The sequence below is a fragment of the Budorcas taxicolor genome, chromosome 14 (genome assembly GCF_023091745.1).
Source record: "Budorcas taxicolor isolate Tak-1 chromosome 14, Takin1.1, whole genome shotgun sequence".
In the NCBI taxonomy this organism is placed as follows: domain Eukaryota; kingdom Metazoa; phylum Chordata; class Mammalia; order Artiodactyla; family Bovidae; genus Budorcas; species Budorcas taxicolor.
Genome location: NC_068923.1, coordinates 82,444,210 through 82,468,267, shown reverse-complemented (window position 1 = coordinate 82,468,267; position 24,058 = coordinate 82,444,210). Strand labels below are relative to the sequence as shown.

At 44.3% G+C, this 24,058-nt stretch overlaps 1 protein-coding gene across 2 annotated transcripts; it reads right to left on the bottom strand.

Annotated features, from left to right (window-relative positions):
- Positions 1 to 10,524: 10,524 nt before the first annotated feature.
- On the bottom strand, positions 10,525 to 21,927 carry TP53INP1 (tumor protein p53 inducible nuclear protein 1). Of its 2 annotated transcripts, XM_052651759.1 has the most exons (6): positions 21,845 to 21,927; positions 19,613 to 19,730; positions 18,882 to 18,999; positions 15,394 to 15,654; positions 14,451 to 14,811; positions 10,525 to 10,920 (listed from the first exon to the last, which is right to left on the bottom strand). In XM_052651759.1, the coding sequence occupies exons 4-6, from the start codon at positions 15,503 to 15,505 to the stop codon at positions 10,671 to 10,673; spliced, it is 723 nt and encodes a 240-aa protein (XP_052507719.1). In that variant the 5' UTR covers positions 15,506 to 15,654; positions 18,882 to 18,999; positions 19,613 to 19,730; positions 21,845 to 21,927; the 3' UTR covers positions 10,525 to 10,670. The 2 variants fall into 2 exon arrangements, with proteins under 2 accessions (XP_052507719.1, XP_052507718.1); XM_052651758.1 differs by lacking the exon at positions 21,845 to 21,927 and having other exon boundaries at positions 19,613 to 19,917.
- Positions 21,928 to 24,058: the final 2,131 nt, after the last annotated feature.

Sequence of the window (24,058 nt, the reverse complement as noted above, 5' to 3'; positions counted from 1 at the left end):
TAAGTTCCTACAATAAAAATACTACAATAACACCCCAAGGAGCGCAGGCCCCTGATTTCTGCCTGTTCCCCAGGGCCCCGTGTGAGAGGCACCGGGGCACTTAGTCACATCTTCAAGTCAGCTGTACTTCCTTGGGATCGTTTCACACACTTACTGGAATTTCAGCCACAGCACAGGTGTAGCTATGGGATATGACTAGAACTCACATTTCCCAGTATCTGACGAGGGTATTTCAACTAGAAAATAGATGTAAAAGTCAGTTCTGCCAAAATTGACAGTAAACGTAATTGGGTCTGAAGTGGATTATTTTTGTGTAATAACCAGGTAATTTGAATTACCAAGAAGTGTCTTAGCAACGGCACCCCCACTTTATGGTTTTAAAATAGAAAATACAGCTGCAAAGAATCTCTGTCTAGAAGAAATTTGGTTTGTCAGCACTACAGAGATTTTAGAAAGTGTCAAATGTACAGATTCTATTAAAAGGGAGGCGCAAACTTTTAGTTGGAACCTGAAACTGATGTCCTCTTAATTTGTCATGTCCTCCCCTGCATGTTATGACCTCACGCAAGTTCTACCAATCCAATTTTATGACAAAATATACAAGAAAGAATTCATGAGTTTATTTACATTGCTTTAAGCATATGAAATACATCAATTTTTTCATCATTTTGCTTAAGAGCAAGAGTATTAATGGAAGTTTCTTGTGTTAATAATCCCTCAGGTACTTCTGCAGAACTCTGGGGCTGCAAATGCATTCTGCAGCACGTTTGCCAAACGCAACATGTTTTTGGATCAGCAAAACTTTTTGTAAGATGTTCCCTAGTTCCAAGACTTTCTAACTTGTTCTGGATTTCTGAGTAGATATTTGTAATTTTCCCCCCCCAAAGACTATTGCCTGACCTGTGAAACTCAGGAACTTCTAAGTGCAACGTACTGATCCGTACAGACTCCCTATTGATGGGTGCCGTCGACACAGCCTAGGCTCATCAGGGAGACAAAGCCAGGTGCCGTTCATGTCCCTTGGGGTCCAGGCTTGATGTGAATCAGGAAACCTTGGCCAGGGCCTCCCAGGGTTTCAGAGATAATAGGGACAAGCAGGTCCTGGGAAGGCTGGTTGAGAAAGAAGCTGTCCAGCAAAGCCACCATGTCAGACTCTGTTACTGTAGTTTTAGAGGCTTCATTTATCATCAGCAAAGCCTGGTCAGCTCTGTAACTGCTAATCTACTTTTCAGCTTCACAAACTTCTCTAGGGTGGGCCCGTTAAGAAATGCAGAGTGTCTGGTCCCACCCTGGACCTAGTGGATCAGAACCTGTGTTCCTCATAAGATCTCCCAGATGATTCGTCTACACATTAAAGCTTGATGGCCCTGGGATAGGAGTCTTGAGGTGAGCAGAGAAGGGGAATTGTGTCGAGTTGACCAGGGGTGCACAATAGGATGGCCCAACACCGACGCTCAAGCTTGTACCCCCCAAGTGTCTCGTGGCCCCAGTCCCCACAATTGTGTGATTTCCTCCAGGAGCTCTTAGGCAGCTTGAGTGTAGAAACAAAGGCCTGCATTTGGATTAACATGAGGTTGGAGATCAGCAGAGAGAAGGCGCAGAGTTAAGCGCAAGATGGAGCGAAATGGCATTGAGGCTGGGTGGGAAGGAGAGTGGCTGTGAAGAAAGAGGATGACAGCTGCAGAGTTCCGACGACTTAAAGCAGGTTATCTGATAAAGTGGGGGGAAGCTGCCTGGCAGAGCAGCAGTCCGAAACTGCTACACAGGAGCTGTGGAACTGTTGCGAGACATAGAGATTGTTATGGGTGAAGGAAATGTTCTTTATCTGAAACTGTCTATTATGGTATCCCCTGGCCACCTGTGGCTATTGAACACTTGAATATGACTGCTGTGACTGAGGGGCTGAACTCTTAATTTTATTTGATTCCAATTAAAATAACCACTTGTGGCTGGGGGCTACCATCTGGAGAGGCCAGGTCTAGAGTCTGCAGTCTTACAGGATCCAAAAGTGTACATTCTGGCAGAAGTTTTCATTCGAAATATAAATTTGCATGCTAAAGAAGGATACCGTAGTATTTTAGACCTAAAATTAACCCAAAGACACAGAACTCAAGTCTTACTATAATTCAAAAGTGCGTATCATCCATGGCCTAATGAAACAGAGGCAGAACCACTAAAGGAAGGAGATCAAGATAGAAGGATGCGCCAAGAACCAGGGACCCGGGAGCAGTCACACTCTTCTCTGGCTGGTCACCTGAGACCAGGGAGCAACTGTGTGGTGGGTGGGCCAGCGCCTCTTATTTCCAGGGCAGCAACGGGAACCAGCCTTCAGGAGCTCAGTATCTTGTGCCTGGCATGTCTGCTCCCAAGGAAAGGGCTAGGGCTCCCAGCTTCTGGGGAGGGACAAGGAGGACTGGGATGTGGTCCCTGGAATTCCTGACGGCACAGTCTGCTCTGACTCCCTCTCCTGCCACCAGGGGTTCTCAACTTCAGTTGCCTAAAAATCACAAGGAGCTGGAAGAACCCAGATTCCTAGGCATCCTCTGGAGATTCCGATTCAGTAGGTCTGGAATAGAACCAAGAAGCTGAAAACCAGTTACTTAGTTTCATTGAAGTGTTAAATACAAAAGGGTGTACTCAGGGAACAGTGTATCTTCTCCAACCCTGGCTCCTAGAGCCCAGGTCTCCCGCACTCTCCCGTGACTTCCTTCTTCACATTTCAAGAATCGTTCCCATCTGATGTGTATGGCTACAGGTGGTCCGCTGTCGCTGTTACATAGCAGTGCGTTGCATGAGCGCACCACAGTTTATCCAGCCTACCATCGGCGAGTGTTTGGGTTGTTTCCAGTTTCTGGCTGTTGGGAAAAAAATGCTGAAATGAAAGTTCTGGGACGTGAGTCCTAATGCACAGAAGCACACATTTCTGTATGGTCTGCACCTGGAACAGAGCTGCCAGGACACAGGTTGTGTCAACAGTAGACCCACCTCCGCTTGTCATTGTCAGTGTTGAATTTCTGCCAATCAAGTGAATATATAATTGTATTTCACTACAGTTTTAATTTGCATTCCCATCGTAATTAATGAAGTTTAGCAGCTAGACTCTCTTTCAGAGGGCTTGCCTGATTGTTCAGGCCATGCAGGAGACTCTTTTGACCTTAAAATCAGCCGATTAGGGACTTTATTACATCTACAAAGTCCCTTCACCTTTGCCATATTCTGTTGGTTAGAAGCAACCACTGGTTCAGCCTTCACTGAAGGGGAAGGGATTACAGAAGCTGTGACCTTGCTCGGGGTCACCTTAGTGTGTGTCTGTGTCGTGGGGTGTGAAACTGGCTCTCATTATCCACCATATATTCCGTTCATATGTTCAGTCCTAATATACACACAAAATGACAGAATTGCTAACTCATACCTTTGTGAGCAGCAGACAACTACTTGGCTTATTTGTCTACAGTTCTTTTCATCTTAGCCTTATATTAATAGTGCCCATTCAAAATGCTAATTTCCAGTTACTTAACCACACCTTCAGTGTGGTTATATTCTCATCTGTAATAGGTCCAATTGTAATTGGTTCCAAATTTGAGATTCCTCCTTCACACACCCCAGTTGATTTTCGTCTTTTATTTTGTGGGGTGCTGGAAGCATTACTATGGTTTCTAAAAGCCAAAACTGTACAAAAGGGACACTCAAGAGAAATGTTGCTCTTTCTTCATCCCAAGGAACCTGTCCCAATTCCTCTCTTCAGCTTTTTTGCCTGCAGTCTGAAGGTTTAATAACTTCCCTGATGGTTCAGACAGTAAGGAGTCTGCCTGCAATGCAGGAGACCCAGGTCTGATCCCTGGGTTGGGAAGAGCCCCTGGAGAAGGAAATGGCAACTCACCCCAGTATTCTTACCTGGAGAATCCCATGGACAGAGGAGCCTGGCAGCTACAGTCCATGGAGTCGCAAAGGGTCAGACGTGACTGAGCAACTTCACCTTCTTTCTGAAGGTTTAGCTGCTGGTTTATTCTTCCTATATTTTGTACAAATGACTGGATACATGTGTGTTTTCTTATATTCCCTTCTTTCTTGCATACAGGGTATCTTACTTTAAATACTCTTTTGCACTTTGCCTTTTTCCCACTTCAGAGCCTCATCACTCCAAATCAGTTCATAGATTTGATCTCATTTTTTAAACCAATGAGCATTGACTACCATTATGCAATGTACCACAAGATTTTCAACTATTCTCTTATGTGTAAACATTTAGGTTGTTCCTAGCATTTTGCATTTTACAGACAGTGCCACAGTGACTAGTCTTCTGGTCAGTATAAATTCAAACGTAGGAACTAGATAATCTTAGCAGATGTCAAACTGTGGAACCCTGAGATACCCATCTCTCACAAGCCCGTGTTGCTTGTTGCCTTCATTAGACTCCGTGCAGTCACTGCCCTTGAGATGTGATGGAGCTGATTCCCCTGACGTTCCAGTCACCAGGAAGTGGGCCTGCTAAAGACTCAACAACGACCCTCCACCTGCCCCTCCTGGGTAGGCGCTTTCATTTCATGCTGCTCCATCCCAAATCAACTTTCATGACCTTATTTTCATCTTTGGGGTCGCCCCTTTTCTTCACCTCTGCCCCCAATCTTTTCATCTCAGCTGAGAGTTTCAAGAGATAACAAAAATGTATCCTGCAGTAAGCTACTGTTCTAGAATGCCGAGCTTCCTCAAAGACCCCTTCACACTGGAGTTATTCTTTGTGCTTCCTATTTAAGTATTCTGAATGTTACTGGCCTTTTAAAACTAGAGTGCCAGAGGAATTCCCTTGTGGTCCAGTGGTTAGGGGACTTCGCTGGCGGCTCAGATGGTAAGGAATCAGCCTGCAATGCAGGAGACCTGGGTTTGATGCCGGGGTTGGGAAGATCCCCTGGAGAAGGGAAATAGCTACTCACTCCAGTATTCTTTGCCTGGAGAATTCCATGGACAGAGGAGCCTGATGGGCTGCAGTCCATGAGGTGGCCGAGTCACACACGACTGACGCTCCAGTGGTTAGGATTCGGTGCTTTCACTGCTGTGGCCCAAGTTCAATCCCTGGTTGAGAAACTAAGGTCCTGCAAGCTGTGCAGCATGGCAGAACAGAAACCGAAGCGAAAGAACTGGAGTGCCACAGCGGGACATCAGTGGGCCTCAGGGGTACTGTCCTGCAGGGTTTACATAAGACTGTGTCTGCATTTTTCTGGGAGAGGAGCTATTAAGAATTCAACCAAGCTTGCTGAAAAAAGGCTAAGAACCAGTATATTAAATTCTGTATTTTTTTTAACACAGATTGGCTGGAGGGAAAATGTTCTGGCTGGGATCATTCTCAAATTCATGTTCAGGTAAATGATTATTCATTTTAGCTGAAAATTTTTAATTTATACAAGTTTTTTAATAAAGTAAAGTACATATTAAATATATCTTTTGGACAAGTAAAACTAAAAAGCATTCATTTTAAGACAGCATATTGAAAAGCAGAGACATTACTTTGTCAACAAAGGTCCATCTAGTCAAGGCTATGGTTTTTCCAGTGGTCATGTATGGATGTGAGAGTTGGACCATAAAGAAAGCTGACCGCTGAAGAATTGATGCTTTTGAACTGTGGTGTTGGAGAAGACTCTTGAGAGTCCCTTGGACTGCAAGGAGATCCAACCAGTCCATTCTAAAGGAGATCAGTTCTGGGTGTTCATTGGAAGGACTGATGTTGAAGCTGAAACTCCAGTACTTTGGCCACTTGATGCAAAGAGCTGACTCACTGGAAAAGACCCTGATGTTGGGAGGGATTGGGGGCAGGAGAAGGGGACCACAGAGGATGAGATGGCTGGATGGCATCAGCGACTCAATGGACATGGGTTTGGGTAGACTCTGGGAGTTGGTGATGGACAGGGAGGCCTGGTGTCCTGCAGCCCATGGGGTCGCAAAGAGTCGGACACGACTGAGCGACTGAATTGATTGACTGATTAAGTAAGTTGTACCTAGTTTTTAAGACTAATGACCGTAAAAATAAAAGAATCTGACAAATGTGAAGGCAAAGGACATTTTTTTTATTGACAGATTAAAAACTGTAACTCCAGGTAGTGCAAAATGCGCCACTGAGCCCAATTACAAAGAGCTGGTATTGGTGCGCAATGCTCAAGCAACGCTACACTTATGTTTTGGCAAAGTGCTGTATTGTTTAGTCTGTGTATAAAACTGACCATCTATGAACCAATCAGTACAAAAATTTTCTATAAAAACAGAAAAAAAAATTTAGACAGTGGCTCAAGAAAACAAGCTGCCATTTATGCATAGATTGATGTACAGTATATAACCTAACCAAATGTCCCTTTTAAGTTTTCAAGTTGTTGCAAAAAAAAAAACAAAAACAAAAACTGTCCAGAAACACATCAAGAAGGCAGAGTACAACCTACAATACTCTTAGTCTCTAGAACAGATGCCCTGCCCTTGAAAAGCAAATGTGTTCACAATTTTACTTGAGGGAGGGAAAAAAAAACACCAAAGCCACTTAAAATATAATAATACACACAATTACTGATTAAGATTTCCAAACCTCTGGAGGAAAACACAACCAAAAAAGCAAGCAAAACCACTCATACACACCAAGCTTGGAAACAGACACGTCTAACCTCCCCAAGCACTGGTTTGGTTTTTAGAAGTCAACCTAGAAAACAAATACTAAAACTTCAGGCAAATACAGAGAAAAATTGGGCATTTAGCAATTACACAATTAAAAAATATATTTTAAGAAAAACTGTCAGTGACACACAAAACATTATCCACTTAAGCTGCCTTCCTTGGAATAGTAACTTCTCCTCCCACGTAAAGGATACTGTTGCAAACAGAAAAAGATATTCTTATCTGTATGCTTTCCAGGACTGCCTTCTCCACCCCAGACCACTGCAATTGGTGTCAAATTTCAAGTTAAATTGGTACATGGCAAGGCAGACACCACTATATTATGTAAGTTTTCTAAATAAAGCATTTTATATAAAACATTAAGCATTAAAATAAGTAGATAAGAATGCTATTTATAATACATCAACAGGGCTGATGGCAGTGAAACCATCCATGATAGTGGCCCAACTCTTTAAAGAATTTAACCAGTATGTATGGGACTTATAAAATAAAAAGATAATTGTAAGGTAACATTACAAACATATGCTAGTATCTCCAGTACAAGGAGCAGTCTCTTAACTGATTCTAAAAACAAAGACTAATAATTGGAAACTCTTAAACTTTTTCCACTAAGCATTTAAATTTAAATGTCTATCTTCTAGAGTCCTTTTTTGTTTTGTTTCCAACTCAAAGATGAGAAAAAGAAAGATATCCTTCTTTACTCTTTTTTCTTAAGAGTATATAAGACAATATATTTCTTTGAGGAAGAGAAATAGCAAAGACACTCAGATTCAGTGAAGACACAAAGATTACAAACCAGTGTACTACACAGATTTGAGAAGCAAAAACATTAGCCAATGCTGAATGGCCCTCTGAAGTTTTACGTAAACTGTCATCTCTCTAGAATCAAAGTACTGATACAACAGAGAAGGTATGTAAACAGAAACAGTTTGCATCGGAACTGGGAAAAAATGCACAGGAAATCAATGTAAAAAAAGCTCCCTGGAACAGCAAGTAATAAATCCAATCACTCTGCACTTTCTGCAAAAAATTCCCTCCCCTCCCCTCAACCCAACCATATAAATTCCCACAGAAGATAAATAATGGGTGGTTAATCTTCAACTTATGGTGCAGTACATAATCAAATTATTTGAGGAAGAAAAGTAATAAACATAAGATATACATCATAAAATGTTTTAAAAATGAAACGCACAAACTTTGAGAAACATGGTGCATTATAAACACTAAGAAACTCATTCACGAAGTGCTGCTCTGTGCAGCACACGGTCCAGACTGTTCAGTTCAGAACCAGGGTGCTAAACGCAAAGGGGTTTTATTTCTCACTGCTGGAATTTTTAAGAAATATGCACTAAAGCACACTGTAAACCATTTATATTTACAACAGCAAAAATAATTAACTTATAATAAGCTGCATTTCAGCCCTGTTTCAAAGAATACTTAACAGGTCAATAGCACTCTCTGTTATTATTGGTCTTGTGAACTTGCACATAGTCGATCCCTAACACACGTGATGACCAAGAACTGCATTAGGTGACCACTTTCTTCAGTTCTTACATGGGCCAGTTTTAGACAGAAGCCTTATAGACACTGATGCAGAAACCACAGTGTGATATCACAGATACGTGGTAGGCCTTACCCTGAAAAAACGCTGAAATGACTGAAGTTAATTGTTTTCTAGGTACAAAGCATACAAAACCTGGCTCGAATAAGGTAAACGAAAGGTCAGTAACTGATAGAGATGTAAATGTATTTAAGGTATCAGGAAATCTGAAAAAATAATAGGTAAAAAAAAAAGACCATTGCAATTTTATATACAAATCTGTTCATGCTGCCAAACAAAGTCTCATGGCTGAACTTCTGGAGCTCATGAGGTACTAACAGCTTACATTTAGCATGTGAAAAAGGAGGCCCCCATGCATTCAGAGGCTTATACCTATGCTCAAGTTAGCAACATATGGCCCTTTAACAGTCATGGTATAAAACACACACAGCCTTCATGAACACTCTATCTCCCACGGCTGGTAAACACAAATAGTAACAAAACAACTTCTAGCTCAGTTTGACAAAACTTAACAGACTTGGCCCCTAATGAGGAAAACAAATAAATAAACGGGTAGTCGAAACGGAAGGGGACTAAGATGAGAAGGGGGATCTAGACCCTTGTTCTGAAGAGACATTCCTGGCCCTTCAGCACAGCCAGTAGTGGAGGAACAACCTACCACCCCCACCTAACTAAGCTAGGTGACCTCTTCCGACTCCACACATCCCAATCTAGTCAGAAAAGAGCACAGCTCTTCACTGCAAAGTCTCCCATGGTTCCCTGCACCCAACTGCTACAGGGTTGCTGAATAAAACAGTACTTCACATAACTATATGCTGCTTTTTCCTTGACAACACTGTCTAGTCATGTACTCAATTAGGATTGCAGAGGAGAATGGAAAAATAAGCTATTTGATTATGAAGGTGATAGTATTATTGCTCTGTCAGTAGAATGCGCTTTGGATTGTAAATGTGTTTAACTTAATCTCAGAGGAAACTGGTGAGAGTGAGATGGCTCAGCAAAACCCATCACAACTGCAAAAAAATAAAGTGACTGGCTAGATGTAAAGAAATAGGTTTTCTCTGCGTTCGTTGAGCTAACTGGCCTCGGTGTGACTCAAACCCTGCACCCTGGCCTCACGAGCACCAACACTTTGAAGAGGAGCTGTGGCCGAAGAGCTGCCCCGGCCCTGCCCCTTCACTAGACTCGGCAGAGAGGCCCTTGGAATTTCACACAAAGATCAGTTCAGGACAGCCCCACTTCAAATCAGTACACGGTCCTCACGACTGGGAGGGAGGTACATGTTACTACCCCTTCCTCGGTGGAGGTACCAAAGGCCAAAGTGGTTAAGGAATTTGCCTGAAGCCCAAGTTAAAAATATATATATATATATATATAAACTCAAGGAAAAACTCAACCTGTCACTCTTCATTTAGATGCTGTGAATAGATGTCACCAGGAACGCCCTTCACCGCTGCTTGCCAGCTGGCAGAACAGGCTCCACAGCAGAGGATCTATCACTGCATCAGAAATACAAAGCCTCTCTCATCCCCTGGGCAGATACAAATAGGAAGCCACTCCCCTGGGCAGATACAAATAGGAAGCCACTAGAGTGCAGGACACGTACTTCTGAATTTACAGCTGATGTGAGGTGGCGAGCAGGCAAAGCTGGCAGGAAAGAATCCAAACAGTGGACCAATGGATTACTTACGGATACACATTTCCCCAAATACAATTTCACAGGTCGAATTTAATCCCTCTGCATGTGAGATGGGCGCTGTTGTCCCACGATGCCGTAATGTCTGTACCACGTTACACAGTCACATCGGAATTATTGAATGCACTGTTCACTAACACTTAATGTACCTGAATTCCAAAATGAACTGCATGGCTAATCTGGGAAATAAAAACCCCATACACACAGAAATAGATCAAGTTTTCTTCCAAAAGAAAGTTCAGCCATAATTCCATTTTATCTGTGGCAACCACATCACCTGTTAATGCTCATGTTAGTGTGTAAAAATGGATTCATTATATACAGAAAAGATTATCAAGTACTGGTCAATAAAGTGTATGGCTGACCCTGAGAATAAATTTCTGCTTACTCGAAAGACTGATTAATACCAAATAAAATGAAATTGAAAGATGCCTACTCTCGTACTTGGGAAGAAACGTCTTTAAACTGCTAATTCATGTACATCTTAATAGATTTAAAGACCTTCCCAAACACTAACTGTATTGATATGTTCCCAAAAATATTCTGAAAAAATTTTTACAAAAAAGCAAATGTTAAGAGCAAGGCATTACGTGATACCCAGCATATAAATCTGGTTTTCAAGATAGTATCTAAACACACCAATAAAACTATGTGATTGGTCATCTGTTGGCTGTAAAGAGACAGCAGCTTTACCATCCATACATGCACATGCCCACACATATGCACAAACTATGAGAAACCAACCAAACACGCTTCAGATTCTTAGTAATTGTACTGACGTGGGCAGGGCTGATGGACAGCCCAGCCGCTGTGCTTGACTTGCCGAGAGTGGCAATCTCTGGTAAGATTTTGGCGACGAAGGCTATTTCTGTTCAGAGACTGTCTTTCACTGTGTTCTTTAATCCACTGGGAAGGGCGAAAGCTCTTGGGTTGTTCCAGAAAAGCTGTATGAGCAGCGAGAGCTGCAACATAGCAATGAATGTGCTGCCCCATTTCATTCTCGGCTTCCACTCTGAAACAGAAAAAATTGGGCATGTATTACGTAACACAGCATGTTATCGATGAAACTGAAAAAGCTACTTGGCAATTCAATTTGCCACACCCATTTGTTTATGGTTGATGAGAGCTCAGTGTCTCATGGCTGTCAGACAAGGTTTTATTTTGTGACCACACTGACTGATAACGGGAGAAAGAAGCAGCCAACTTTCAAATGAAATATGTGATAGAATCCACCCAGAGGTGGTAAATTAAGTGAACTGTAGTTTTTAAAAAAATGCTTTATACTTTGAGTGAATTTCAGTTACACACCAAACACATTTATACATGTAGTTTGATTCTCACTATAACCTTAAAAGAACACTATTTTAATTCCTAAATTTTACTAATCAGAAAACTCAGGCTCAGAGAGGTTAAGGTCACAAATATTAACTGACTCAACCAAGAATGTAACAAAAGTCACACTCCAAGGTTTGATTATGAGGCACTGTGCCAACAGCAGCTTCACAGACTCTATGTGTCTATAAGCAAAATGTTCTAGGAAAACAAGCTTTAAGTCTGAATTTAATAGAAACATGCATAAGGAAATTCTACTCATCAAAAAAAATTTTGTCTTGGTAAGATATCTGCTTATTACAAAACATAACTCTTAAGTTTTAAATTTATATCACAACAGGCACACTTTGGAATGGCATTTGCAGAGCAATGTTACAAAGACCCTTGGAGAACACATAATCTTAATATATGGCTACAAACCATGTAATTACTATATATTTTCTATATTAAAAGCTAATCAGATAGTTCTAAACTACATGAACACGTAATGAAGAACTTAAAGATTTTTAAGGGTTATTTTACACAGGAAAGCAGTTATATATTCTGCCTACAACTGCTAGAGGAAAACACAGTTATATTTTTAATATATTATTTTTATTAAATAGAATTAAAGCTGGTCACATTAAGAAACTAATAAAAAGCAGTTAAAACAAAACAAAGACAGTGGTTTTTAAAGCTGGATGCTTTGAGTCCTTTGCCTTCCTGCTCAGACTGATAATACAATATCACACAGTCTCAAATGAAACATACTTACTCTGTGCCAGTGAGTCTTATAAGCAGCTTTTCCTGGCCCTACAAATGTTAAATGGTGAACTATTAAATCACTAGTAAAGTTGCAAATGCTATTTAATTTTACTATTAGGAGGTGGTCAACTTTTCTTTATTAAAACTGGGTTACTATGGGTCATTAAAGGAACATGTATTACTTAAGATTATGATAGCACATAAACCTTCACATACAATATTTTATAAAGGCTAAAATGCAATTAAGTACATACTATGAAGCCTTCTTTAATTGTTAAGCACCTTACTTTTATGTGCTTTATGGTAATCTCTCCAAGGATATACAGGATGGAAATAATCTTAACTTTCGAAAAGCATATAATTTATTTCCTGCTCAGAAAATACAGATATTTACTACATAGCCATCTCCCTAATTTTGGTGACATCTGATTTCTATCTTGATTTAGTGGGCCTTTCTTGTAAAAATTTAAAATCCAAATATAAAGATGTTAAAATTTTTTGATTATAAAACTGTAATAATTTACAGTACTTTCTTATGTTCAGAAAGAATTCATATAAAATTAGGTATGTCCATTTGATCCTTTATTTATAATTAACTACCTAAGTGTTATATCAAAACATATAACAATATACAGTGACAAACAAGGTATAAAAAATGAACATTCTCACTGCATCAAAACTACAAACACTTAACCAGGTTCAATGCAAGGTCCTGAACTGGATCCTGGTTTGAACAAACTAGATGAAGTATTCTGGGCTTTAGTGGGCAAATCTGAGTATGGTCTGTATAGTTCACAAAGTAAAATTTTACTGGGGGAAAAAAAAAAGTAGAGATCACTGCCTAAGGAAGCAGATTATAAAACAGTACCTATAGCTTGATCCCATTTAGGTTAAAAATGGTGTTATATATCCATGCATGGGCACATCCAGAAAATACCACCTGGAAGGATATGCTCTACAGTCTTGACAGTATTCATCTCTCAGTAGTGAGAAAAATGTCATTTAAAATTTAAAAATTTTTGCCCTTTCTAATTTTCTGCAGTGCATACGGACTGCTTCTGTTGTCTACAAAGCTGCTGAATATACAAATGTAAACACACATACTTTAAATATTGAAAACATAAATATACAAATGCTAGTAATTTAAAGTGGCTATTAATCACACTAAATTCTCGAGTGGAACTCCTCAGGGATGAGATGAAAATAAAGTTAGAAGAATTTCTAAGAACTGAAGAAATTAATTTGAATCAACTGTTAAGCAATTAAAGAAATTAATTAAACCATCTCAAAAAATTGTATTTTAAACTTCTGTTGGAATGCCTGAAACATTAACCTCTTGATAAATTTATAATATGGAATAAAGTGCCAGGCAAAGTAACATTTCCCATCAAAGATCCAACCTAATACAAAGCTTGGGTAACTATATAAGCAAACGTTTTTCAGTCTGGTACAAGTGTACGTTTATCTTCATTCAAGAACATCTACAATATTGAGAGTCGAAAGTGCAGCGAACTCTGGTAAAGTTATCAGGTTAATGAGCTGCCTCGGCTTTGTTTATATTTGGCAAACAGGAAATGGAAGGAGATACGCATACAGTGGTCTGGCTAGTAGAGTCAGAGCCTGGACAACTGAAAAGGTGGCCCTCTGGGTGACCTCACTGAACCACAGGAACACTGTGGGCGGCTCCAAAACCCAGGTCACCTGTCCCCTTAACAGGTATGAACGGAATTAAGTCAGTGCCAGTATCCTACAGATACCTTGATACCAGAGGGGACCTCCCACCAACACGCATCACAGACTAGCTGGACTTTGAGCCACTGAACGCAGCCATGGGCTTTGTTTTAGTGGGTGGGAACAATCTTGAATATAGTCCCTGGATAAAGGCCACAGACTTATGAGTTTGTTCGGGAATGGATTACTGACTAGACACCCTCCCTGAACTGTTCCAGACGCTCAACCCATCTGCCATCCAAGCAGAGCCTTTCAGACCACTTGGGACACCCATATAACCACCAAACAGTATTTGGGTATGAAAGCTTCCCTCTGCAAGGCAGAAAAGAACTCTCTGAGCAAAATGCTTTGCTAAATCTGCCATTTTATTTACCTCATGCTTCAGATTCCTCAGGTTTTCAAGGCTAAGCACCATCTGATGTGACTTAGTTAGGACTACTTCGAAGATCATGAGATTTATTTTAAGATATACCATTCCTGTCAAATTTGATACCCCAAATAATCCAGCCTATAAAGTGCCAGAGTTATATTCTAAGATACTTAGCAGAAATGCCAGTCTTTTCTTTCCATTCAGTAGCAGAATATTACAAACGAGGCAGCTCTCCATTACATAACTGGGGCCACGCTAGAACTAATTTTTTTGAAAATCTCAAATGAGTTCATCTTTTCATAGCATCACCCTCCTTATACACTAGGCACACACTTTCACAAACGTCTGTGGAGACAGTAACGTACCTGGGACTGCCTGGGTTATGAAATTCCTCAGCCCCACAGTGGGCCTCACTGAGGCTGGGGCAGGGCTCATGCACAGCATAGACGGACATGCTAGGGTGTTCAATGAGAAGGTTTTCCATAGGACTGGTCTCCACCTTGATAGTGGTTAATCCACCTGCAGTAAAACATGGGGGAGGGGTGATAAACCAGCTCTCCTCCATTGGACAGGACTCAAACTGGAGGAAGCAGGAGTCACTCGTATCAGCCAAGCACTCGAGAGATGCAGGGAGACAGGAAAAGACTGAAGGGCGCTCGGGAGGTGACTCTTCACTGATGTCTTCTTCCTCCTCATCCTCTGCTGCTGAGAAACCCGTGCAAGTGTCTAGATGGCAGTCCACACACGTTGTCGAAGTCCCGCGGGGTATGAGTGACACATTGAGATCACATCAGAGCACAGAAAAAGAAGAGACGATGCTGTTAGCTGATGCTCAGTCCTCCCTTTATTTAGATCAGACACAAAACCATTCATATTCACTCACAATGATCATAAAATAATTTCTGAGCACCTAGTGTGCGCGTGTGTGCAGGCATGTGTGAGTGTTGGGGGCGGTGTGTGTCATTGTATGCGATGGATTATGTTGGTTTGGCAGATTTTTAAGGTTGGTTTCTATTTTGCTGAGTAAACACATAATGCACCAAGTGGGTTACTGCTTGTAGAGGATGGGGGTTTCCTCTAAAAGTGCCTCTGACTGGATCAGGGTATAAGAGCTGCCAAACTGGAGAGGCTGACATCAGTGTCACTGACCCGATCATCTGGCACAGAATGCTTCAGGCAATTTTTTTAGACAAATTCTTATTTACTTTTATGGCTTAAAAACCTTCAGAGTTATTGGTTTACTTATGCAAAAACTCGATAAAAGTTTCCACTTTTGCTGTGATGATTAATGGCTAAGAATACCCTTACCTATGAAGTCAACAAGAATCCACTCATCATCTTCTTTCTCACTAAATTCTGGTTCTTGGTTTGAAGAAGTATTGACTTCACCCACAAACATTTTATTCAATCTCTGGAACATTGTTAAGGCAAGATTGAGACTTTGGCTGGATATCTTTGTAGCTGAGATTTCCAAAACCTGTCTTCGGTCAGCCTGATGCCGCTGACAGGGGATTAAAGTGCACACGGTGCTTATTCAACTTAGGCGAGAAGCTGGAAGAGTCATTATCCCTAAAATAAAACAGAAAAAAAGGCTATTTCAAATCAGCACATGTTTATATAACGTGTACATCTCCTCACACCTAGAGAAAAGCACAGGCCTTAGCCTACAGCTTGGCTCTTCCCTTCTTTCAAACATAAGAATGCAGAATCTCTTTTTTACAAACATTAATCAAGTACTCAAACGCAACCTGTAAATATCTCAAAATGCGCAATGGAAGGGGTTCTTTTTTACATCTGTGCTTTTATAATAAGAGATATAAAAGTATATCCCTGGGTAACATATTTCAACTGAAACACTACTTTTCTGTAAGTAGAGTGAAAGCTACGTTTTCATGGTCAACTGGTCAGAAGCTGCCAACTGAGCTCAGCACTCCTCCTGGGTGCGTGTCCACTACCGTGCCAAGCCCTCCCCTTTCCCTGGCCCCCTTTCTCTCCTGCTCTATTCTTGTGTATGATTGTAAGCACACCTAATTCCATTAAAATCTCTAACTGCAGCACACTTTGACCTTCAAAACCATTCCTACAGCTGGCATGGAAAAAGTCACACTGTAGAGAACTCAGGTGGCCCAGCAACCAGAACTGAAAAGGACCACTGTGGCTGGGTTCAAAGGTGGTTTGTCTCCTACCAGGGTGAGGAAGTCACACTACTCCAAGGGTGCTACCCCATGGAGTTCTGGTGAGTTCTAATGAGGAGCTCCAGCCTCTCCTGATCTTATTCCAGAGTTCCAGATTTATATATACCCATTTCTGCCTGGTTACCTGATGGGCAGACCAAGCCTAACAAATTGCAAGATCTTTTCATCTTCCCCACAAACATACTCAGGCTCGCTGCCTGTCGCCCCCCTTCTCAGGAAGGAGAGGCAGCAGTTATTCAGGCCAAACACTTAGCCCTCATCCTAAACTCCCTTTCATCCACACCCCCGCGCCCCTCACCCAAACTGGCAGCACGTCCTGTGGACTCTAGCCACACACGCCTGGAATCCACCTATTTCTCTCCACCACTCTCGCTCTACTTGAAGCCAACTGGTTTGACTGCCAATCACCACCTCCTAGATGGCTTCCCTGATCCTACTGAGGCAACCTACTTAGCAAGGTACTTGGTACAGAGTTCTCAGTCAGTGTTAACTATTATTCTGCAAATATTTGCTGAGCACCTATCATGCATCAGGCCTAGTGCTCAGGGCAGGAGAGACAGCAGCAGACAAGGACCTCCCACAGCAAGCCCACCAACCCGGTGTGATGAGTGTCACGTGAGGAGAAGTACTGGGGGTTCAAATCCACAGACAGGGGTCACAGAAGGACACCTGCAATCGTGACCTTAATCGTGAATGGTTGAGAAGCTCAAGAACGAAGTAGAAACAATGCCGTGGAAACGTGCAGATGAGTGAGAATGTGGCTCGCTTCCCTATGGCTCAAGATCCAGGTGGACAGTCTTGACAGCAGGCCTGGGGGCTACGTGAGGACTGGATCCTGCAAGGCGTTGTGCGCCAGAAGTGAAGGGGAGGGAGAAAGTCAAGGATGCCCTAGGTTTTCAGCCTGGCCAACGGGGTGAGGGGTTGGGGGGAAGATTGGTAGGATAGTTCAGTGGAAGAGGGACACAGCAGAGGTGTAGGCCATGTGCTCTGGACACGAGGAACTGGGAAAGTTGGCGAGTCCTGGGGATGTCTGTAAGGAGTTGAATCTAGGGCTCTGCAGTCCAAGAGCATGGTGTCTGCTGAGGGCAAGAATCTGGGAGTTAACAACACAAAGGGGGTGACAGAAACCATGAGTGGAGGAGATCATCCAGGGAGCGTCAGCCCTGAATCCCTAACTTCAGACTCTGGATATTTCATTTTCAAAACAATCATCCTTAGCTATAAATGATGTGGGTCACATCTGCTGGTGATGAGACTCCTGGTTCAAGTCCTTATGTGTGCACTGGACTGCTACAACTGTTTGGCAGGCTACTACTCGTGTAGTACTACAAATATGTGTTTAAATAAATGACATGTGAATACTTCTGTGGTCACAATCTGTTATCCTCAGCCATTAATTATGAAAAACGGGTAAACAGGAAGTGTCACTTGCATAACCAGTCTTCCCAAAACCCTTCTGGAAAGCAGTATGGCCAATCACATAGTCTGGAGCTCGAGGATGAGAACTCAAAGTGAACTTTATGTTGCATGTAAGAGAATTTACAAGAGAAGTGGGCTGTGTAGTTGGCTAGACTTGATTATCCCAAAAGATGAGCTATCCCAGGGCTGATGTGTATGTAAAAGTTTTGAGCATATGAGCTAGGAGGGAGAAAGGATACTTTAATCTTTCCCCCATTTCTCTTAAATTATTGGCCCCAAGTACAGTGCTGGGTCTGCTGACCTAGTTGGATGAATTCTTCAGAGTGCCCGGCTGGACTCAGGCCCTGCATCAGCGAGAGCTACTGGGTGGGGAGGGAACACCCCATGGGAACCCTAGCTCATCATGAATATGCCTCTATCCCCCAACTGTGGTCAGTCACTGAGGCCCAGGCCAGTTAAGTGGCAGCTACAAGGCAGCAGTCATGCCGGCACCACTGTGCTTGGGCAGCTGCAGGTTCCAAACTGACCCCTCTTCCGTAACATGGAAGCCAGCCTAGGCCTGGAGCACACGCAGCTCTGCCCCGGGAAGGGCGTCTCTGGAGGAGCGTCCCCCAGGACTGCACGAGTCAAGCCTCTTTGGGTTTCCCAAAGTGAGGTTGGTGGGACTTTGCCAAGTTCCGTAGGCCCCGCTTTCTGTAGCTGTCCCAGAGGACAAGGAGCTGCTGGAGAAACCCCAGTACGCTGACACTGTTCAGTGAGGTGGCCTCTGGTAACATCAGGTGAACGATTATTTGAAATGCAATTAGACTGAAAAACTAAAAAAAAATTCTTTGGCTACATCACACGGCATGTGGGATCTGAGGGATCTTAGATCCTGCCCAGGGATCGAACCCACGCTCCCTGCAGTGGAAGCTCAGAGTCTTAACCTTACTGGACCGTCAGGGAATTCCCTGAGAAACTAAATTTTAAATCTAATTTAATTGGGGATATAGTAGGTTAAATAAAATATATTAACAAAATTAACTTCACCTGTTTCTTTTTCCTTACTTAAGGTGGATACTTAAAGATCCAAACCTCCATACAGAGCCCGCACTGCATACTGGACGCTGCTGCTCTAGCGTCTTGATGGCCTATCTCCCCACTGACCCAGACTGTCCCTACCAGGCTGCTGCTACTCTTCACCTTGGCTTCGGCCCAAGAACGGAGGCTCTCCTTGGGGCTGGTCCTGTGCAGCCAAAGGCAAAGCAGAACTTCAGACTGCACTCCTCAGCAGGTCACAGGCTTTTTGATATTCACAACTCTAGGACAAAGATAAAACTAAGGTGAAAATTCCAGAGAAAGCAAGTGTCCTAAGGGGACAAATTTACAAATACAGCTCTGGAATTTAGCCAAGAGGTAGAGGAATGAAGGCAAGGCGGAAGGCGCTGCTGTTGTCCCGGGCACCTGCCAGCCTGGCAGTCTCACCCTGCTGGAAAAAAGAAACAAAGTGTCTGTGCCCCAGCACTTCAAGGAGGCAGCTTGGCCTCTTATGCTTGGCTCTAAATACCTCCATTCCCTCCCTTCATTATAAAATGAACCAAAGCGCATTACAGAAAGTTTAGAAAATCAATAAGGAAACTGTTATTCCATACTTTATTGCAATCATTGTTAGTACACTGTGTGTTTTCTTCTACCAATAGTTTCTTTCTTATCACAATTGTAGGCACACAATTTTGTATCCTGCTTTGTTACTTAACATTTTATTATCAATATTTTTCATATGACATGAGTAGAAATGCTCTGTGAGCAGAGAAAGGTGGCTGAGTTTAACACTCATGGGGTAAAGCAGTCTAGTTTGAGAACTTAGAAAAGGAGTTACTGGGCTGGGAAGAGTTTATTGGTATGATTTCTCATTTTTAAGACAGGCAACCAACCTTGAGGCCACGTGGCTCTGGAGTTAGCCTGCTCGGTTTGAAATCTTGACTTTGCTCCTCAGAACTTGTGTGTATTTAGGATATACAGTAACTTCTCAGTGCCTCGGTTTTCTCATCCCTAAAATGGGGAGATAGGGCCAACATGAGGAATAAGTGTGTATCACTTAGAAGCAGGCACACAGCAGGCACCCAATAAATATTAACCACAAGTTCACTTCAAACCAGGTGTATGACTGTGAGCAAGTCACTTAGCATCTGTGGGTCTGAGTGTCTTTATTGGCAAATGTTCCTATAGTCATCAGAGCTGTGATTTACTCAATGTTTATTGTATGTGACAGATATGAGGCACTTATTTGTCCCATTTGACTAATAAGGAAACTGAAGCTCAGAAATTAAGTAACTTGCTCAAAGCTCAGAGCTGTTCAGGAGTGGGGCCTGCGTTGGAGCGGAAGTCTCTCTGGTTCCCAGGACCTTGCGCTCTTGCCCCCTACCCCAGCGCGGGATGTCTCAGGCTCCTTCCAGCCTCAACTCTGGCTCTATGAACTTTGGAGAACTGCACTTTTCAGTTGGTTTTGGCTGCCAGTAGGCGGCTCCAAAAACATTTTAAATTTAAAAAAAAAAAAAAAACCACCACAACTTTGATGATTTAACTCCTAACTATGTGTACAGTTGTGGCTTCTTGACAGTTTCGAAATATCAGGTGGCCAAACTAACACATCATCATCAAAAAGCAGCTCAAAATGATCTCTTTATCCCACCCTCTCTCACTAGTTTAGAAGAATAAATGTGCTGATTCAAGTAATTTTACATCCATTTTAAACTGTAGAAAAACCAAGCCAAGAAAGTTGTCTTCGCTTGTTCCACTCTATCCAGCCTACTCAACCAACTACAAGGAGGTTATTCTCCCCAGGATCCACCAGGCTGGCTCTGAAGCCTTGAATGACAGTGAACAAAGACAGCAATAAACAGTAATTCACAGCCTGTTAACCCTGAAGTTTGAAAGTGGGACCATTCCCAAGAGAACTATGAGCAATTGATGAAGCATTCACAGAAAAGAACAAAAGATAAAGATACAAAAACAAACCAGACCTTAGTCTTAGAAATTAGCAAGGTCCTGGTTCCAGGCTGGAACCTTCGAAAATTATGCTGCCAGTTTAGGGTTATAGTGACCGTGCCTTAAAAGCAAAAGCTTCCTAGCGCTTTTTGCATCTGCAGTGGAAAAAAGATTTCAGTTACCAAGCAAGTGATTTCCAGATCTTGGGGCTCCTCATTATTACCTCTGTTCAACCACCCCAGGGGACACTTTCCACTCCCCTTTCTCAAAACTACTTTGTCCTCAGAAAGGGTTCTTGTCTCAATGACGGAAAGGGGGAGAGGCCCTCCTCCTTAATCTCCTCGAAATTGGAATTAACACAGGAGACAATGAGCAGATGTAATTAGGAAATACAATTAAAAAAGAAAACACACAAGGAATCCCTACAGAAAACTCATCTTCAACTTGAAACACCATTTCCTTCTACCTGGCTGTGTGGTCTTGAGTAAGTTAAGTCCATCTCTCTGGGCCCTCAGGTTTCCTATCTGTAAGACAGCCTAACTTCACAGGATTATTGTGGGAATTAATGCACGTAAAATCCTCACCGAGTCTGTGGCCCACGCTAAGCACCCAATGAGCGTGCGTGATCAAAATGATGAGGATTTTAACTACGATGAGAGATAAAGTGCCTACCACAGGTGCAACCTCCACCAGTGATAGGTAAGATCAAAGCAAGAGTCAGGGAACCTGCCAACGACGGGCGGGCGAGCGCCGGTCGCGGGTAGCGGAGCCGCCGCGCGCCGGGAGGGCTGGCCGAGCAGCCGAGAGCCCTGGAGGCTGCGCCCCGGGGCGGCGGGGGCCGCCGCGCTCGCCCCTCCGGGGCCCGGGGCCCCCGACGCCCAGTCCTGGGCGGGCAGCCCCAGTCCAACGGCGGAGGGCAGGAGGCGGAGTGAGGAGGAGAGAGAAGAGGAGGTCTGTCCCGCGGCGGCCCCGGGAAAACAGGCCACGCTCGGGGTGGGGGGAGGCAGAAACCAAACACCCAACCGCCGCCCCGCGCCCGCGCGCACCCCCGGGGCCGCCGAGGTGGTGGGCTGCCGGCCCTCGGGTGCGAGTGGAGACCGGGGTGGGGCCGCACCGACCGCGGCCCGAGGGGCGATCCGGAGCGAGTGGCCCTGGACGCCGGCCCCGCCCGCACTTACGTGGGCCCGACCCGCGGCCCGACCCGCGGCGAAGGCAGCCGGCGGGGACCCGCGCGCGGGCGGCTGAGGTAGCTGCGGCTCCCGGACGGCGGGGCGCGGGGCGCTGGGCCGCTCCAGCCCTCCTGAGGCCGCGCCGCTGGCCGCCGCCGGCGCGTCCCGCTCCTTTTGTTGTTGTGCAGCCTCGGAACAGCTGATCCGCCGCTGCGCCCGCCCGTCGGGCCCGCCCGCCCGGACGCCCCGCCCCGGGGCGGGGCCAGGCCCGGCCCCACCAATCAGCGGCGCGCGGGCCCTGGGGCCACCCTGCGAGAGGCTGTCACTAACGCACGTGACCTGGCGCCGGGCCGGGCGATGCTCCGGAGCTAGAAACAAGCCCGGGCAACAACGCCCGGGCGCCCAGCGGGGAGAGAGGGGCCTGCGGAAGGCGGGGGTGCTGGGGGCTGGGCCGGGGGCGAACCAACGCGGAAACCCGCCCCGGGGTTTCCTGCACGCCGAAAAGAAGAACCCTGACCCCAGTTGTCCCTTTGGCCGAGCGTCTGGGGGCACGCAGGGACACAGAGTTGCTGTGAGAGGAAAGCTAAGGGCCTCGGGAGTGATGGAAGCCCAAGACGGTGAGGCAGACCCACTTCACGTCTTGGCCGTCGTGGGAAGGAAGGGCTGGGCCCCGTGGGTACAGGCGTGCCGCCCACCCAACCTCCTTAAGACCAGGAGCCAGGCGCCCACCTTGCTGTGGTCGCTGACTCTGGGAGCTGACTGACCTTGTCTACTGGCTCGGGATGCAAGCCGGCGAGGCAGAAGAGGCCCGTGAGACCAGACGTTGAAGGCAGAGACGCCAGGAGACTAGGCTCTCAGCTCCAGAAGACTGGAGAACCCGGAGGAAGAAGACGGGACCCCGTCCAGGCTCTGCTCTGACCCAGGAAGCCGATGGCCTCTGTTCTGGTGTTTACACAGCACAAAACCATGGGCATTTACCAGAGGCCTATCTTGCTCACCCGGTTATTTATAGTGAGAGGAATGTAAGACAGGGGGCTTGAAAATATTTTCCAGACCAAAGCTCTGTACGGGTATAGACGGATTCACACTGTCTGGCAAAAGGCAAAGTAGTCATTTCGACGTGTCTCCACCCTCACGTGCCTTTTGTTTGGACTGAGATGCAGTTCTCTGACCCAGGATGAAATCTGGATAGAGACCCTGAACAGGTGTGTCACACATTAAGGATCTGAAAGGCTCTGGCCTCCTGATCCTCAGGGGCATCCTGTGGCCAGTCTGTTTCCAGCAGTACTAGTTTTAAAGCGTGTAAAACACGGGGGCGGTCTGACACCCAGGAGTAATAACCAAAATTCAGGGGCCACTTGACTTTTTTCTCAGAAGATAGAGCAAGGCATTAACTTGGATTTTGGCAAATCAAGCTCATCTTCATATTTTCTCTTGATTGTCATTGCTAATATTACATGCCCCCACATCTCGTTTCTTCTTAGGAATTTACCAAAAGACCGTCTTGTCATTCAGAACCCAGGCGTGATGATAATTCTAAGAGTCTGATTTCTTAAAAGGTCACAGCGAGACCTACCTTTTTCCAGTGTGATAAGATTTATCATTATTAAAGGCAAAACGTGGAAGCATATAATACCTTGTTACGACGGAGAAAATGACCTGAGGTAGATGCTGATTCCAAAGATGGTCACACTGGTATCTCCATCATGAAGTCTATGTTTTCTTCTGTTTGAATTGGGGCTGGCCCTGTGACTGCTTTGACCTATAGAATGTGGCAAAAATAGTGTTCGAGGTCTTCCAAGACCAGATGTTAAACAAGCCTGATGGCTTCTGCTTTGCATTCTGGGGAACACCAGCCACCACTTAAGGAGAACCTACCATGCTGTGAGGAAGTCTAAGCTATGTGGAGGGGCCACCTGGAAAGAGAGAGATGACTGACTGGCCCCTAGTTGTTCAACCTGTCTCAGCTGAGGTACCAGACTTGTGAGTGAAAAACCGCTCTAGGAAGGTCCAAGGCCAGCAGATACCACATGGAACAAAGATGAGCCATCCTCACTGAGCCCTGCCAAAACTGTAGAATCATGAGCAAATAAATGGTTGTTGTTCTAAGGCACTAAATGTTGGGGTAGTTTTAAAAGCAGCAATAAGTAACCAAGACAAAGCTAAACAAGAGAAAGTACCCTAAGATACAGATCAACCTTCTGTAGACTCCACAAGGCAGAC